The 15729-nt window shown below is 42.7% G+C and overlaps 1 protein-coding gene across 6 annotated transcripts in view; it reads left to right on the top strand.

Annotated features, from left to right (window-relative positions):
• ST6GAL1 (ST6 beta-galactoside alpha-2,6-sialyltransferase 1) overlaps positions 1-15729 on the top strand; it is a 123719-nt gene that overhangs the window by 92786 nt on the left and 15204 nt on the right. For all 6 annotated transcript variants that reach the window (XM_039488227.1, XM_039488221.1, XM_039488222.1 and 3 more), the window contains 2 exons: positions 1685-1782; positions 14802-14903. In XM_039488227.1, the coding sequence (XP_039344161.1) occupies positions 1685-1782; positions 14802-14903 (200 nt within the window). The remainder of the gene's footprint in view (positions 1-1684; positions 1783-14801; positions 14904-15729) is intronic.

Raw genomic sequence — 15729 nt, 5'->3', positions numbered from 1 at the left:
GGTATTATTATTTATTTTATTATTCATTATTTAACGTATCCATTCTCTGTAACAGCAGAACCTCTGGCCTAGCTCAGCCTTGCTGGAGTTGGGGCTCTTAAGCGCTACTGCAATCCAAATACATAATAATAATGATCATAGAATCATAGAATATTAGAGTTGGAAGAGACCTCGGGAGGTCATCTAGTCCAATCTCCTGCTCAAAGCAGGACCAGTCTCCAACTAAATCATCCCAGCCAGGGCTTTGTCAAGCTGGGCCTTAAAAACCTCTAAGGATGGAGATTCCACCACTTCTCTAGGTAACCCATTCCAGTGCTTCACCACCCTCCTAGTGAAATAATGTTTCCTAATATCTAACCTAGACCTCCCCCACTGCAACTTGAGACCATTGCTCCTTGTTCTATCATCTGCCACCACTGAGAACAGCCTAGCTCCATCCTCTTTGGAACCCCCCTTCAGGTAGTTGAAGGCTGCTATCAAATCCCCCCTCACTTTTCTCTTCTGCAGACTAAATAATCCCAGTTCCCTCAGCCTCTCCTGTAAATCATGTGCCCCAACCCCCTAATAATTTTTATTGCCCTCCATTGGACTCTCTCCAATTTGTCCACAGCCCTTCTGTAGTGGAGAGACCAAAACTGGACGCAATACTCCAGATGTGGCATCACCAGTGCCAAATAGAGGGGAATAATCACTTCCCTTGATCTGCTGGCAATGCTCCTACTAATACAGCCCAATATGCCATTGGCTTTGCTTAGCCAATAATAGGGAGGAGAGAATATGAAGGAAGACACAGAAACAAAACTCAGGAAAAGCTATGCTGTCATCTGTTATAGGAAAGAAAAGAGAGTGAAGCCATGAAGGGAAAGTATAACACTACTAAGAGTACAGTAAATTACATTTGGCAAAGTACCTATAAACATTACACAGCTGTTGTATTCCTTTAAAGTGCAGGAGGTGTCATGTTGAGCAGTGAGGTAGCATAGTTATTTTTCATCCTAGCCACTAGGCTCAGTCCACAGGCTATTGAGCATCAGGTTTTTCAGGCCCTGAGAAATAAAGGACATTCCTCTTCATTATTTCCTAGTCACTGGTTTGTAACAAATCACAAGGAGAATTATTTACCCAAGCATGTTTTGGGGACCTGTACTGAGCAGGTTTCTTGGATGTCAATTGTGCTCTCTACATGTGTGCTGAGTGTTTACAATAAAATACATACAGCTGGAAATCAAAGAATCCTGTGGCACCTTATAGACTAACAGACGTTTTGCAGCATGAGCTTTCGTGCGTGAATACCCACACCCACGAAAGCTCATGCTGCAAAACGTCTGTTAGTCTATAAGGTGCCACAGGATTCTTTGCTGCTTCTACAGAACCAGACTAACACGGCTACCCCTCTGATACTTGACTGCTGGAAATGGTTAGTTTCATTTAAACCAAATTAGGAGACAGAGAAAACAGCACACACAGTAATCATTTAAATGCCAGCATGAAAAGAATCAACCTTTTTAATACTTCTGATGAATCCAGCTCTGTATCGCTAACGAACAGCTATTATGAGGAAAATTCTGCATTGCTTATATATCTGACATATTTTTAACATACCCGAGTTAGATGGTTTTCCCCAACTCACACATAATAGCCATTGGTTAACTTTTAATAACTCTTCCCTCTTTACTGCTTTCAGACGCCCACGATGCAGTTTTGAGATTTAATGGGGCTCCTACCATAGGGTTTCAGAATGATGTAGGAGAAAAGACAACAGTTCGCCTTGTTAATTCCCAGGTAAGTCTGCCTGGCATGTGTGCTACACAACAGAGAGTGAAAATGTATTGAGTACATGACTGAGGGCCCAATTCAGCTCTCTTATTGTGCAGTCTCTCCTTCACTGCAAGGATTGAGGTAGGAATAGCACCAACAGCAGAGTGATTAATGGTGTGTGGCAGCTTTTCTTACGGTATTTATGGAAGAATAGAGCCACATCTTTGGCTATGAACATGAAAACTCTACCTCACGGTCTTGGGACCTTTATGTAGCAGCATCTTGAGGTGTCATTTCTAGAGCAGGGGTGGGCAAACTTTTTGGCCCAAGGGCCTTATATGGGTATGGAAATTGTATGATGGGCCATGAATGCTCACGAAATTGGGAGCTGGGGTGTGGGAGGGGGTGAGGGCTCTGGGGTGGGGCCAGAAATGAGGAGTTCTGTGTGCAGGAGGTTGGACTGAGGCAGGGAGTTGGGGTGCAGGGCGGGTGAGAGCTGAGGTTGCAGGCTCTGGGGTGGGGGCTGAGGATGAGGGGTTTGGAGTGCAGGAGGTTGCTCCGAGCTGGGACAGATGGGTTCGAAGTGGGGGAGGGGGATCGGGGCTGGGGCAGGGGTTGGGGCGCAGGGGGCATCAGGGGTGAAGGCTCCTGGCAGCGGGTACCTAAAACAGCTCCCAGAAGCAGCAACATGTCCCCTCTCTGGCTCCTATGCAGAGGTGCGGCTAGGCACCCCCCCCCCCCAATAGGATTTTAATAGTTGTGCTGTATTATTTCATGCTGTATTTCAAATACAGCTTTTTATTTATGGTGTATTCATCTGCACAGAACACCCATCACAGAATATATCCTGTTCATTATCTCATCAGAGACAGCTTTGCACATCCACATTGTGACACAGATGTGACTTCAGCTCCCTGCCTCACGCTCCTTTGAGAACTAAGCCACTGAGACTTTCTGCTTTCTACATCTTATTTCTCAGGCCTTTCTCCTGCAGCCTTTCTTCCCACTTGGCCTGTGGAGCTCTTGTCAGATGGAGAATGCAAAGCAGGGCTGTAGCATCATGTGTTTTGAAGCACTTGCCCTTTCTAAACTTTCCAAGCCCAGAAAACCCTGCAAAAAAGCTAAAAACTCCAAAAAGTTCAAGACAGATGTTTCTTCCTTTTAGTGTGTCCATGTCTTGTCTCCTCTCCTCTGCCTCAGTTGGATGACAGGCAGATTTCATGGGAAACTGACCGCATTTGTTGACAAAGTTACGCAAGCCCTTGATAAACAGGAGGAGGAAAAGGTCACTCTATCAAGGATTCCCTTCAAATTAAGAAGTCAGAGGGGATTATGGTTTCCTATCATAGAAGCTGGGGGGGGGGGGAATGAGAGTGAATTATTCCACCCTAAAAAGAAAAGGTCTGTTGGCAGAGTTTCCCGTAAGCCATATTAAGTTCAAAAAGAAAGAGAAGTCCCCTCCGTCCCAAGGATGGATGTGTTTGTTTATATGCTGACTTTTTAAAAATCATTGTCTTTGCTGAGGATGCTGTGGACAGCACATCGATCAGAGCTATATAAACAATTGTCAAAGCCTTGGCCTGTCCCAGGGGATGTAAGTAAGATGGGTATGAGCTCCCCAGCATCTTAATGGGAGACTTCTTGAGCCATTGTGGAGATGAGTGATGAACAAGGAGTGAGGTACCCAGTGTTTTCTTTTGTGTAACTAAGGTTTTTACCCAGGGGAACATCCTCTGTGTTTTGAATCTGTTGTCTGTGAGAGTAGCTTGCATGCTAATCTCTCAGCGGTATTTCTTTTACCCCTTTTCCTTCATTAAAAATTTTCTTTTTAAGAACCTAATTGATGTTTTCCTTGTTTTAAGATCCAAGGGGTTTGGATCGCTGTTCACAAGGAAATTGGTGGAGAAGTCTCTCAAGGTTACACAGGGAAGGGTTACAGTACTTGGAAGGGAGAGATTTGGGCGGTGTGGGGGAGAAGACAGAGTTTCCCAAATGACTCATAAACAGCTGTTTTAAATGATTTGGGTGGTGGCAGCAACCAGATCAAAGATGGTAATTAAGATTAGGGGTTCTCATGCAGGTCCCCACATCTGTACCCTAAAGTTTAGAGTGAGGGTGAAACCTATGATAGCTCGTCTATACATGGAGTTATTACAGAATAGCTACTCAGGAACAGCTGTTCCTGAATAACTTGGCACTTGGATAATTTACTCAGAATAAAAGAGTCTTTTTCCAGATTAGCTTAATCCACTTTGGCTAGAATAAGTGTGTTCACAAATTGAATTATTCTGAACTAGCTGTTGTGCTTTACATTCACACCCTGTCTCATTGTGGAATAACTTTCATGTGTAGACAAGCGCTAAGAGACACAAGAGACAACCTGTAATTTTGGTATAATGTCATGAAATACATGAAGGGATAGACTTGCATCACTAAGATCTAAAAACTGTTTTGGGAGGTTTTTTAGCCCTAGCAGATAATTAGAGGTAATATTTTCTTTACTTTTAGATTTAAGCAATGGATTCAACTTAATTCGCCTCACATTTAAGACTTCAAAATTAAAAATGAAACACTGCCCAACAGGGAACGACTGATGAGTTGGAGCCAGGAGCCAGAAATTAACCTGTAGGGGTTGATGGTCACTATTGGTGTCATAAACAGTTAGTTAAGGGTTAAGGTCTCTTTTACCTGTAAAGGGTTAACAAGCAGTACCTGATGAACACCTGACCAGAGGACCAATCAGGGACAATATAATTTCAAATCTCTGTGGAGGGAAGTTTTTTTCTGTTTTTTTTTGTTTGAGGGGGGTCTCTCTTTGGAGCTAGGGGAGTCCAGACACCTTTTTCAAGTCCTCCAAGATTTCTGCAGTATTGTTCATCTATTCAGGCTAGTAAGTGTTAAAAAGGCGAACTAGTATTATAAGTTTATTTCTACATTTGCAATTGTGTGTTTTGCTCAAGGAATATCTTTATTTCTGTTGCTGTTACTTTGCTTTTACTGAGAAAGAAAGGGGGAGGGAGAAATCTCTCCAGGTTTATAAGTTAGACCCTGTGTATTGTTCCATCCTGGTATTACAGAGATAGTGTACTTTCTTTTGTTCTTTTAATAAACTCCTTTCTTTTTAGGACTTGATTGATTCTTCTCTTGGTTGCATTTCAAGGGAAGGGGAGGGGGAGGTGAGTCCCTCTTTGTGTTGAGTCAAGGATTTGACTCGGTGTGTAATCTCTCCGGAGCAGGCTGGAGAGGGGGAAGGAGGGGAAGGGCACTGGCTGTTTCTCTCTCTCTCTCTCTGGTAAGATTCAAGGGGTTTGAATCTGGGTTCCTCAGGGGAAGTTTTGGGGACAGGCAGTGTGTTACCCACTTTAAACTTAACTGGTGGCAGCAGAACCGGATCTAGACTAGGATTAGTTTAGAGGAGCCCATGCAGGTCCCCATCTTGGAACCCAAAAGCTCCAAGTTGGGGAGAAGACCTATGACAATTGGATACAAGGGCAACTGAAAAATTGGAAAAACAAGGCCGGTTTAAAATTGGGACTGGAATATAGTCAATCACCTTCTTCCCTTGTAGGGCATGTCTACACTGCACTTTTAACACCCACAGCTGGCCTGTGTCAGCTGACTCGCCCTTGCAGGGCTTGGATTATAGGGCTGTTTAATTGTGGTGTAAATGTTCAGGCTCAAGACCAAGCCCAAATGCCTACACCATAGTTAAGCAGCCCCATAGCCCAAGCCCCGCAAGCTCGAGTCAGCTGACATGGACGAGCCGCAGGTGTTTAATTGCAGGGTAGACATACCCTCTGAGCGGTGTAGGTAAAGTGACCCAGCATGTCATCACCACCTCTACTATTAATAACTCTGAGCATGAGTCTGTCCAAAATCACTAAGACTTTCAAGCCCATTGAATTCATTATCTTTTGTATTTCTTGAGGGGAGAGCAAGCAGCCTGTCACTGAATGTACTATGACAGGTTTCAGAGTAGCAGCCGTGTTAGTCTGTATCCACAAATAGAACAGGAATGTGGCACCTTAGAGACCAACAAATTTATTTGAGCATTAATAAATTTGTTATTCTCTAAGGTGCCACAATTACTCCTGTTCTTTTTTTGAATGTACTATGTGATCAATTTTTATCTTCCGCACCCAATGGCACATTAAACTCACTAAAAGAATAAAATTTGCTACTGGATAATTATCAGTCTCTGAGTAAGAGATTCTAGCTCTGCCAATAAATTTGCATTGTAATAGCAGGATCCCGAGGAAGGCAAATAAGCATTCAAATAAAATATTATCTGGGGAAATGATACTGTAAGACTGAAAAAAGGATTACCTGGAAGTAATACATTAACTAGAGCATTTAATTTGATTGGAATAAAATGGACCAGTCCACTGACTGGTCTGCCCTTCTTGAGAACCTTCAAAACAAAATTCTTAGCCTGGGAGATGAAAAGATTCATCTTTGGTAAGCCAGGTTTCTTGTAAAAGAATAAATCAAATTGTGCTAAATAATTCTTAAATTCCAAATCATGGACTTTACTTCTGAGGGCATTGATGGCCTATGATACTGTTTTAATAAAAACTTCATAATGGATGTGGAAAGCATCCTTTAGTCAAGTCAGTTCCTTATCAGTTCACTCAATTAGTAAGTTGTCAGAACAAATCATGCAATTAGGTTTATGTTTATGTTTAGATCTTCTGATTCTTTCCTCTTCAGTCCTTTGACTACCTGTTAACTCCTGTGTATTAAAATCTAGGACCAACCCAACTGGATGTACCCATACCACAGGGTAAAGGCCAACAGAATTTTTGGGTCCTTACTAGGGCTGTCAAGCAATTAAAAAAATTAACACCAGGGGAGGATTTTATCCCTGTGGGATGATTTAAGAAGAATATTGATTGGTGGGCCCCTGTTTTGGCTAAACTTTTCTCCAATATAAATAATACAGGGATTTTTCCCTCAGGGTGGGCTACCAATATTATTATTCCTCTCTATAAAAAAGGGAATAGGAAAGTGTCACGGAGTGTGGGGGAGTCAGGGCCCTGCACCCCCGGCTCCCTGCGATTCACCAGGACTCTCAGCCAGCCAGTAAAGCAGAAGGTTTATTTAGACGACAGGAACACAGTCCAACACAGGCACAGATAACAGGATCCCCCCTGTTAGGTCCATCTTGGGGCCCCAGGAGCCCCACAGCCCCCATTGGGGATCAGAGCCCTGTCTCTGCTTCCCTTCCTTCCTCAGCCAGCTCCAGTCTGCCCATCCCCTTCTTGCCCCTCCTCTCTGCTCACCCTCTTTCCCGGGCCAGGAGGTCACCTGACCCCTTTGTCTCCAACACCTTTAGTTGCACCTTTGCAGGGGAGGTGCCCAGGCCATCAGTTGCTAGGGGACAGAGTGTCAGGCATTCGGTTGCACTGGCCTTCTGCTTTGCTAGATACTTAAGAACTGCACACAGCATTCCCAGCCCCCAGTAAGAACAGTCCCACTTTGTCACAGAAAGACCCAGGGAATTAGCACCCAATCCTCTTATTGAATGCTGTCTTAAAATTTATATGAGATATCTTTTGGGGAGACTAGAGGATCTGGCAGAAAATAGAAAATAAAATAATTTGCTGGTTTTCAGAATGGCTTCTCCACTACAGATTATGGTTTTATTCTTTCTTATTTGATCTACAAATGTTTGTATCTCTGAAAGGGGAAAAATTGTATTCAGCCTTTGCTGATCTAAATGGGCATTTGATTCTACTGATAGACAGCTTCTGTGGGACAAATTTGAGATAGATCCCCCATTAATTTATTCTGTTAAGAACTCTTCCCAGGCAAAAAGAGGCCAAGATTAGGATAGGCCTGGATAGGCAACTAACTGATTCCATCCTGATAACAAAGGGGGATTGACAGGGCTGTCAGCTTTTTTAACTCTTATATTACTGATGTTATTTTGGCATTAAAAGGGAATCAGTATTTTCCCCCATCAAATCATGGATTACCTTTGTCTATCTTATTCTATGCATGTGATAGGATTCTATTGTCACAAATATCAGTGGGACTGAAGCATTCATTAAATGTGTTTGGTTTATACTATCAACAGGAGAGCCTTTTGATAAATTATTCCAAAACTAAAGTAATAGTTTTTAGTCAAAGACGGAGGTTGCATAAATGGAGGATTGATGGGCAATATATTGAACAAGTTAATTCTTTCCCTTCTCTGGGTGTCTGGTTCTCATAAAATGGGTCGTGGGATAAACATGTTCAGGTGACCAAAGAGAAGGCCTCAAATTCAATGCAAGCTGTGTTATGTTTCACCTGGATTCATGGGAGCAATTTAATTGCGCTAGCCCTAAGAGTGTTTGAGGCTAAGATATGCATTCAGATTTTGTATGGTGCGGAAACATGGAGGTGGAATGATCAAACGGGAGTGGAAGTGTTTCAAAATTAATTCCTTAGGATGATTTTTGATGTCCCAAATGGAACTGCAGCTGCTCTTCTTTCCCAAAGTGCAATACTAACATTAACTTTTTGAAAAAGAACGAGGAGTACTTGTGGCACCTTAGAGACTAACAAATGTATTTGGGCATAAGCCTTTGTGGGCTAAAACCCACTTCATCAGATGCATGCAGTGGAAAATACAGTAGGAGGATGTATACCGAGAACATGAAAAAATGTGGGTTGCCAGACGAATTCTAACGAGACTACTCAATTAAGGTGGGCTATTATCAGCAGGAGAAAAAAAACTTTTGTAGTGATAATCAGGATGGCCCATTTCAAACAGTTGACAAGAAGGTGTGAGTAACAGTAGAGGGAAAATTAGCATGGGGAAATAGTTTTTAGTTTGTGTAAAGACCCATCCACTCCCAGTCTTTATTCAAGCCTAATTTAATGGTGTCTAGTTTGCAAATTAATGGCTGAACTTTGTGACTTGGTCCTCACCCACAACTATTTCACATGGGGGGACAATGTGTACCTTCAAGTCAGTGGCACTGCTATGGGTACCCGCATGGCCCCACAGTATACTAACATTTTTATGGCAGACTAGAACAATGCTTCCTCAGCTCTTGTCCCCTAACGCCCCTACTCTACTTGTGCTACATTGATGACATCTTCATCATCTGGACCCATGGAAAAGAAGCCCTGGAGGAATTCCACCATGATTTCAACAATTTCCATCCCACCATCAACCTCAGTCTGGACCAGTCCACACAAGAGATCCACTTCCTGGATACTACAGTGCTAGTAAGTGATTGTCACATAAACACCACCCTATACCAGAAACCTACTGACCGCTATACTTACTACATGCCTCCAGCTTTCATCCAGACCACATCACATGATCCATTCTCTACAGCCAAGCTCTAAGATACAACCACATTTGCTCCAATCCCTCAGACGGAGACAAACACCTACAACATCTCTATCAAGTGTTCCTAAAACTACAATACCCACCTGGTAAAGTGAAGAAACAGATTGACAGAGCCAGAAGAGTACTCAGAAGTCATCTACTACAGGACAGGCCCAACAAAGAACGTAACAGAACGCCACTAGCCATCACCTTCAACCCTCAACTAAAACTTCTTCAGTGCATCATCAAGGATCTACAACCTATCCTGAAGGACGATCCCTCACCCTCACAGATCTTGGGAGACAGGCCAGTCCTCGCCTACAGACAGCCCCCCAACCTGAAGCAAATCCTCACCAGCAACCAAGCACAACACAACAAAAACACTAATCAAGGAGTTTATCCTTGCAACAAAGCCCATTGCCAACTCTGTCCACATATCTATTCAAGGGACACCATCATAGGACCTAATCACATCAGCCACACCATCAGGGGCTCATTCATCTGCAACCAGACAGTCTCTATGCAAAAGAATAAATGGACACAAATCAGATGTCAAGAATTGTAACATTTAAAAACCAGTCGGAGAACACTTCAACCTCTCTGGACACTCAGTTACAGACCTAAAAGTCACAATTCTTCAACAAAAACAACTTCAAAAACAGACTCCAACAAGAAACTGCAGAACTGGAATAAATTTGCAAACTGGACACTATTAAATTAGGCTTGAATAAAGACTGGGAGTGGATGGATCATTACACAAACTATGCTATTTTCCACCTACTGTTACTCACACCTTCTTGTCAACTGTTTGAAATGGGCCATCCTGATTATCACTACAAAAGTTTTTTTTCTCCTGCTGATAGTAGCCCACCTTAATTGATTAGTCTCGTTAGGTTTGGTATGGCAACCCCCATTTTTTCATGTTTTCGGTATGTATCTTCCTACTGTATTTTCCACTACATGCATCTGATGAAGTGGGTTTTAGCCCATGAAAGCTTATGCCCAAATACATTTGTTAGTCTCTAAGGTGCCACAAAAACTACTCGTTCTTTTTGCTGATACAGAGTAACGTGGCTACCACTTTGAAACATATTAACTTTTGGCTTTGCATTCGTTGTATGTACCCCCAATGTTTGCCAAGGCTGTGATTAGAGTAACAGCTCAGTTGGGCTTTGTCATGTACATTTCCTTGATGAGAGTACAGTATATTCAAAATTCTTTGCATTCTCTAGGCTTCCTAGAATTCAAAAGGATTAGATTTGTTTAAATATGTGAAATCCCTAATCAAGTTGAGATTAGAGGATATTAATAAGCAACTAAACAAGGCTCTTGTTTCCATTACAGCTATGTCACCTTGGTTCTCCCTTATTAAAAAGACTCATGGATATCTAGAAAGTTTGTCTAATAACAAGTTAAGGAGGGCCTTAACAGCTCTCAGTTTTCAGTCTATGCAGACAGCTTAAATCAGAAGGCTGATATACTGGCACTGAGAAACGTAACCACCTCTGTCCATGCAACACTGGGCAGGCGGAAGGCCTACCCTATTATTTATTATACTGTAATTTGTATTGCCCCTGAAGGTCAGAATGGCTTTCCATGCTTTTTTTGTCCTGGATGCCTTTTTCTACAACCTGTCAGAGAACAGAATATTTATTAGGGACTAACAATGTATCTGTGATCTGAGTGGTTGCCCTATTTGCATGGCCAGCAGCTAAAATCAGGAAAAGACAAATGGCATGGTGATTATATATGTTTTAATTGATTTATGTTCTTTTAAATTTGTACTTATATGTATTGTAATAAAAGTAAATCCAGGATTTTAAAATAAGTTTTATTGTAATATGTTTTGGTTTTGGTGCATTGGCTTACAGCTAAGTTGCTATTAATAAATTTGACTTGACAACAGACAACAAGAAATTACAACGGGCAGACAAGGGGAGTACAATTAAATAGTGAGAGAGTGGTGAAATAAGCAATGGTCACAGCACCCCAGCTATCCATCCAGTAAATGTTTTGAAGCCATCACTACTTAGCTGGGTTAATCAGGAAGAGCTTATTACAATCCAGTGAAAGGGGTACGGGTTGAAACCACCCAGATAGGACGAAAAACAGCGTTTCATACTCCAGAACAGGCCAGTTCACTACCTGCTCACCTCTTCATTCTGTCTCCTTGCTCTATGGGATTGAAGTTCAGTTATCTGCTCTCAGAGAATGAAGGCTTGTCTACACTGGTACCTTACAGCCCTGCAACTTTCTTGCTCAGGGGTGTGAAAAAACACCCCCCTGAGCGCAGCAAGTTTCAGCGCTGTAAAGTGCCAGTGTAGACAGTGTTCCAGCGCTGAGAGCTACACACCTCATAGAGGTTGTTTCTTTAGGGCTCCTAGCGCTCTGCCGGGACCACACAAGCCATGTTAAAGCACTGCTGCGGCAGCACTTTAGCGTTGCCAGTGTAGACTAGCCCTGAGTCTTCCGGGTTGCTGCTTTGGAATAAGAGTTGACTTTTTTCAAAGAAGTACAGAGGGTTTAGCTACATGTATTCTATTAAAATTCATGGGTAAATCCTCTGTACTGCCTTGGAAATTGCAACCACATTTTCTAATCCATGTTTGTTCCTCTTCCTTTACATTAATTTTTGTTGCTCATAAATCTTATCTATCTTCCTCATCAGAATTCTCCTCTCCCATGATTTGTGTTATCTTGCTGCCTGCTGCGTCCCAGTGGTCTCTGCTTCCTGACTAGTGGATGGAACATAAATTAAGAACTGGACTTTGTCCCTTTGTAAACTGATCTTCCCATAGCAGACATGTTTAGCAATCTAGAAGCAATTTATGTCCTTACTCGTCTGTGTGTAATTGTGTTATTGGGTCAATAGTATGTTCTCCACTTTGGAAGCTATCTCTTGGGGCCACATATCCAGTGCCAGGCTAGCTATGATATGCAAACAGTGCCAGTGAAAACATTTGTCCTGCTACTGCGACTATATATATAATTATGCAGCTGTAGTTATGTCAATACAACTCCCCATGTGGGCACGTGTTCTGGGATAATAAGTGTTAAAAGGAAGGGAAGATGGATGATGGAGAAGTAGAGAGGAAGACAATGACACAACAAAGTAGGAGGTAGGAGGCTGGGGTAGGTAAAGGGATACCATTCTTAGGGCACACGTCCGCAAATGTGGTCTAAAAGGCTGTAATCAAACGAGTTAATTAATCCAAAAGAGATTACATAGATGATCAATGTACTAGCAAGTTATATGGTGAATTAGCAAGGTAATCAGGAAACAATGAAATCAGCTAGGTAAGAACAGAACAAATAGGCAATAATCAATGCCTCAGGCAATTAATTAGGAGCAAAACAGCTGGGCAAGACAAGTAAGTGTGGTAGCAATTAAATGACAGTTGAGTGGAAAGAATCAATCAATTGATTAAGCAGAACAGATAGGCACTAAAGGCACTAAGTGGTGAGATCAGTTAGCTTCATTGATTAAATGTGGAACCTAGAACTGTCAGTCAACAAATTAACGCCATGCAGAGCAAACAATAGCAGGGTGTGAATGAGGTTGCAGGAAGTTATCAGATTGGTTTCAGAAGTAGGGGGCAGTGACCACTGCAGTAGAAGTTTGGTGCCTATGTCTTTGCATCCAGTTGTTCCTGGTACCTGTCCTGCTTAAAAACGGGGGCAGGAAATATGGCAACAACCTTACAGTTCTGATCTTGAAAAGGGCCTCTCACATTTGCTACATCTCTGTGAGTTCATGCTGCTGGGTGAGTCTAGAGAGAGGCCTGTGACTGCTCGATTCAAACTCTTCCCTTCCTTTCTGAAGAACTCTGCTTCCCTCTCTGAACCCGGGTCTACACTCCAAAATTACTTTGGTATAAGTACGTGTTTCAGGGGTGTGAATAATCCACCCCCCTGACCAACGTAGTTATATCGACCTATGTGCCAGCGTAGACAGCGCTATGTTGGTGGGAGAGCTTTTCCCGCTGACATAGTCACTGCCTTTCGGGGAGGTGGAGTTATTAAGCCAATGGGAGAACTCTCTCCCTTCAGTTTAGACCCTTAGACACTTCATGACCCTGCGTCAAGGACCATGAGTCTTGCACCTCCTACCCACACCTACCGACACTTGGAAGCTTTCCTGAAATGCTCTTCTCAGCCCACCTTCTCCTCTGCCCAGGATTGAGCTAAAAAGGACCCATTTTGTTTTGTAAAATATCTGGCAAGAATCCCCTCTCCCTCGGTTCTGCTGTGTCCCTCCTCCTCTTCCTGCCTTCACTCCACTCTGACACCACAGTCACTGCCACTCTCGGCCACTCTTCCTCGCTCTCTCCCTGCAATCCCGTCCTCTCCAAATGCTTTTAGCTCCCACAACCCAGGGAGTTAAAAACTTAAATCCTGTGATTTGCACTTGCAAGGGATTGTGTGCACCACGCTTCACTTTCAAACTCGGCGGCCACATTTTTAAAAGTGACTAAAATGTTTTAAATGTCGTTGTCTGAAGAAGCTATGCAGTACACATGGCAGGACTCGGGGCCTCAAACCTAATTTCCTCTCTCTCTTTTTAAATTAAGAACATACCCCAGCAAACTCTTTTTCAGTTATAGAATAATAAGCATCTGGAATGGCCAGGCAGACATGGTTGTGATGTACTGGTAATGGGGACAGCCAGAATAGCGATGGGATGCTAGCGATGGCTGGGGTGGGGGGTGGAAATAGCATATTTAAAAAGATGAATCAACTCATTCTGAAATAGCTCCTGTTTGGCTTGGATTTCTGAGGGGCTGTCTGGCATAATCAGGGTTTTATGACTGCCCTCTTCCTAACCAGATGTTAACAAGCAGTGTCTGTTTGAATTGTGCTCATGAATAAAAGGACAAGCCTCTGTTTGTCTCATTCAGCTCTGTTTCTCCTGTAAACAGTGCTCCAAAGTGGACTTCCCCAAGTTCAACTCTCACCTGCCCTGTGGCAATTGTTGGATCACTAAAAGGATAAAGCTGCCCCCAGCTGATTTTTGTCACTGTAACTTAGCACCAGTAGCTGTTCGGGGAAATTGACACTTGGAACATTATTCTGAGTGTAACTTTGTGGGTTTGTATTTAGCGTGATTGTGAAGTGTGGATTGTTAAAACTTGGCCTATGCATGCTTTTTTTTTTTTTTTTTTTTAATGAAATGTGATCTGAGCAGCCTGTTGCCCTATCCATGTTTTTCCTTTTTGGCACTGTCTCTATAATTGCTACAGAGTTGGAGAAATGCATGTAGAATTGGATGTCTCAGTTATCACTACTACTCTTCTCCCGACTAATTTGAGTGACTGTAATTATAGTGGCTGAAGTCTACATGCACTCCAAGCCGCTGTGTGTTGCCTATATCCTCTCCTTTCTGCATAAAGTCAAGTAGAAAGGGAGATTTGATATGCATAGAAATGCAGCCACTGCTCCTTTGACACTCCACTACATCCTGACCTGCTGGAGGCAGGAGTAGCAGCAAAATTAAAAGGCCAGGGCATGGTTGCTAGCTCACACAAGGAAATAATTTTTTTATAGCATGTATAATCCAAGGATAATGAAGCACTTTTTGACCTTCAACCAATCCTACCACTTTGTCCTTAGTAGTTGATGGGTATAACCATGCTTAGTAATACTTTACTGCCTGACCTTCCACAGATTGATGCATATTCTGCTGTGTTAGAAATCATCTTTCCTTTTCTCATTCAAGCTTGTAACTGTTGAAGAACAGAAGTTCCTTACAGATACATTGTACAATACTGGAATCTTAATTGTCTGGGATCCAGCACCTTATCATGCCGATATTCATGAGGTAAGTGAAGAATAGTGTAGTAAATGAGATTTACAGGGTAGCTGTGACCTCATTTCTTGCCATACATACATGAATGTTGAGGGTCATTCCTTTTAAAGTTGTTGTTCATTCCTCTGGCGTGCTGGATGTAGCAATGTATGTGTTCGCAAGTGCCTTTTGCCATCCCTGCATGAGATCAGCTCCTGTGATTTTTGTCACAGCAAAGTTCATGAAATGTCCCCATGTGATGTTGTGACCCTGTGTGCTAGGTTGTAATGCCCAGAGTGGGGAGCCGGGCCCAGCCCCACAGGTCAAGAGCAGCTGCTGCATGGAAAGTGCAGAGTGGACTCACTGTCCATTTCTCTCCTCTCCGCCCCTGCCCCCGAGATCCCTGGCTTGCCCCCTTTCCATGACACAACATTTCCATGGCAAAATCATAGCCCTGCTGATAGGAAATGTGTGTCTTTTCCAGACAAAGGTGAAGGGCGCTGAGTTGTCTTTTATTGCCACAGTAAGTTTCCCATTGGCTGATCTCACATCAGGGTGACCACTACTGTATATAACATTCTCAAACTTGCCGTAGAGTGATAGTCTGCATTGTCTCAAGAATCCAAAAGTTAGGCTGAACAGTCTGACCACAGTGGCCATTTTGGTTTTGAGAGCACCAGTCTGTCATAAGGTATATTTCAATGGTTTATAATTGATAAAAAGCTCTATTAAAAGGCCAGCAAATTCCTTTACTCATGTCAGCTAGATTTCTGTAGGTATTGGATTCATAAACTGGAGTTACTTGTGTAGTGACTGCAGAGTAGCTGTACAATAGCTCCATTAATAGTCATCACATCTC

Source organism: Mauremys reevesii, linkage group 9 (genome assembly GCF_016161935.1).
Source record: "Mauremys reevesii isolate NIE-2019 linkage group 9, ASM1616193v1, whole genome shotgun sequence".
In the NCBI taxonomy this organism is placed as follows: Eukaryota; Metazoa; Chordata; order Testudines; family Geoemydidae; genus Mauremys; species Mauremys reevesii.
Note: the sequence above shows the minus strand (reverse complement) of the source record. Positions and strands in the feature narration are given on the sequence as shown.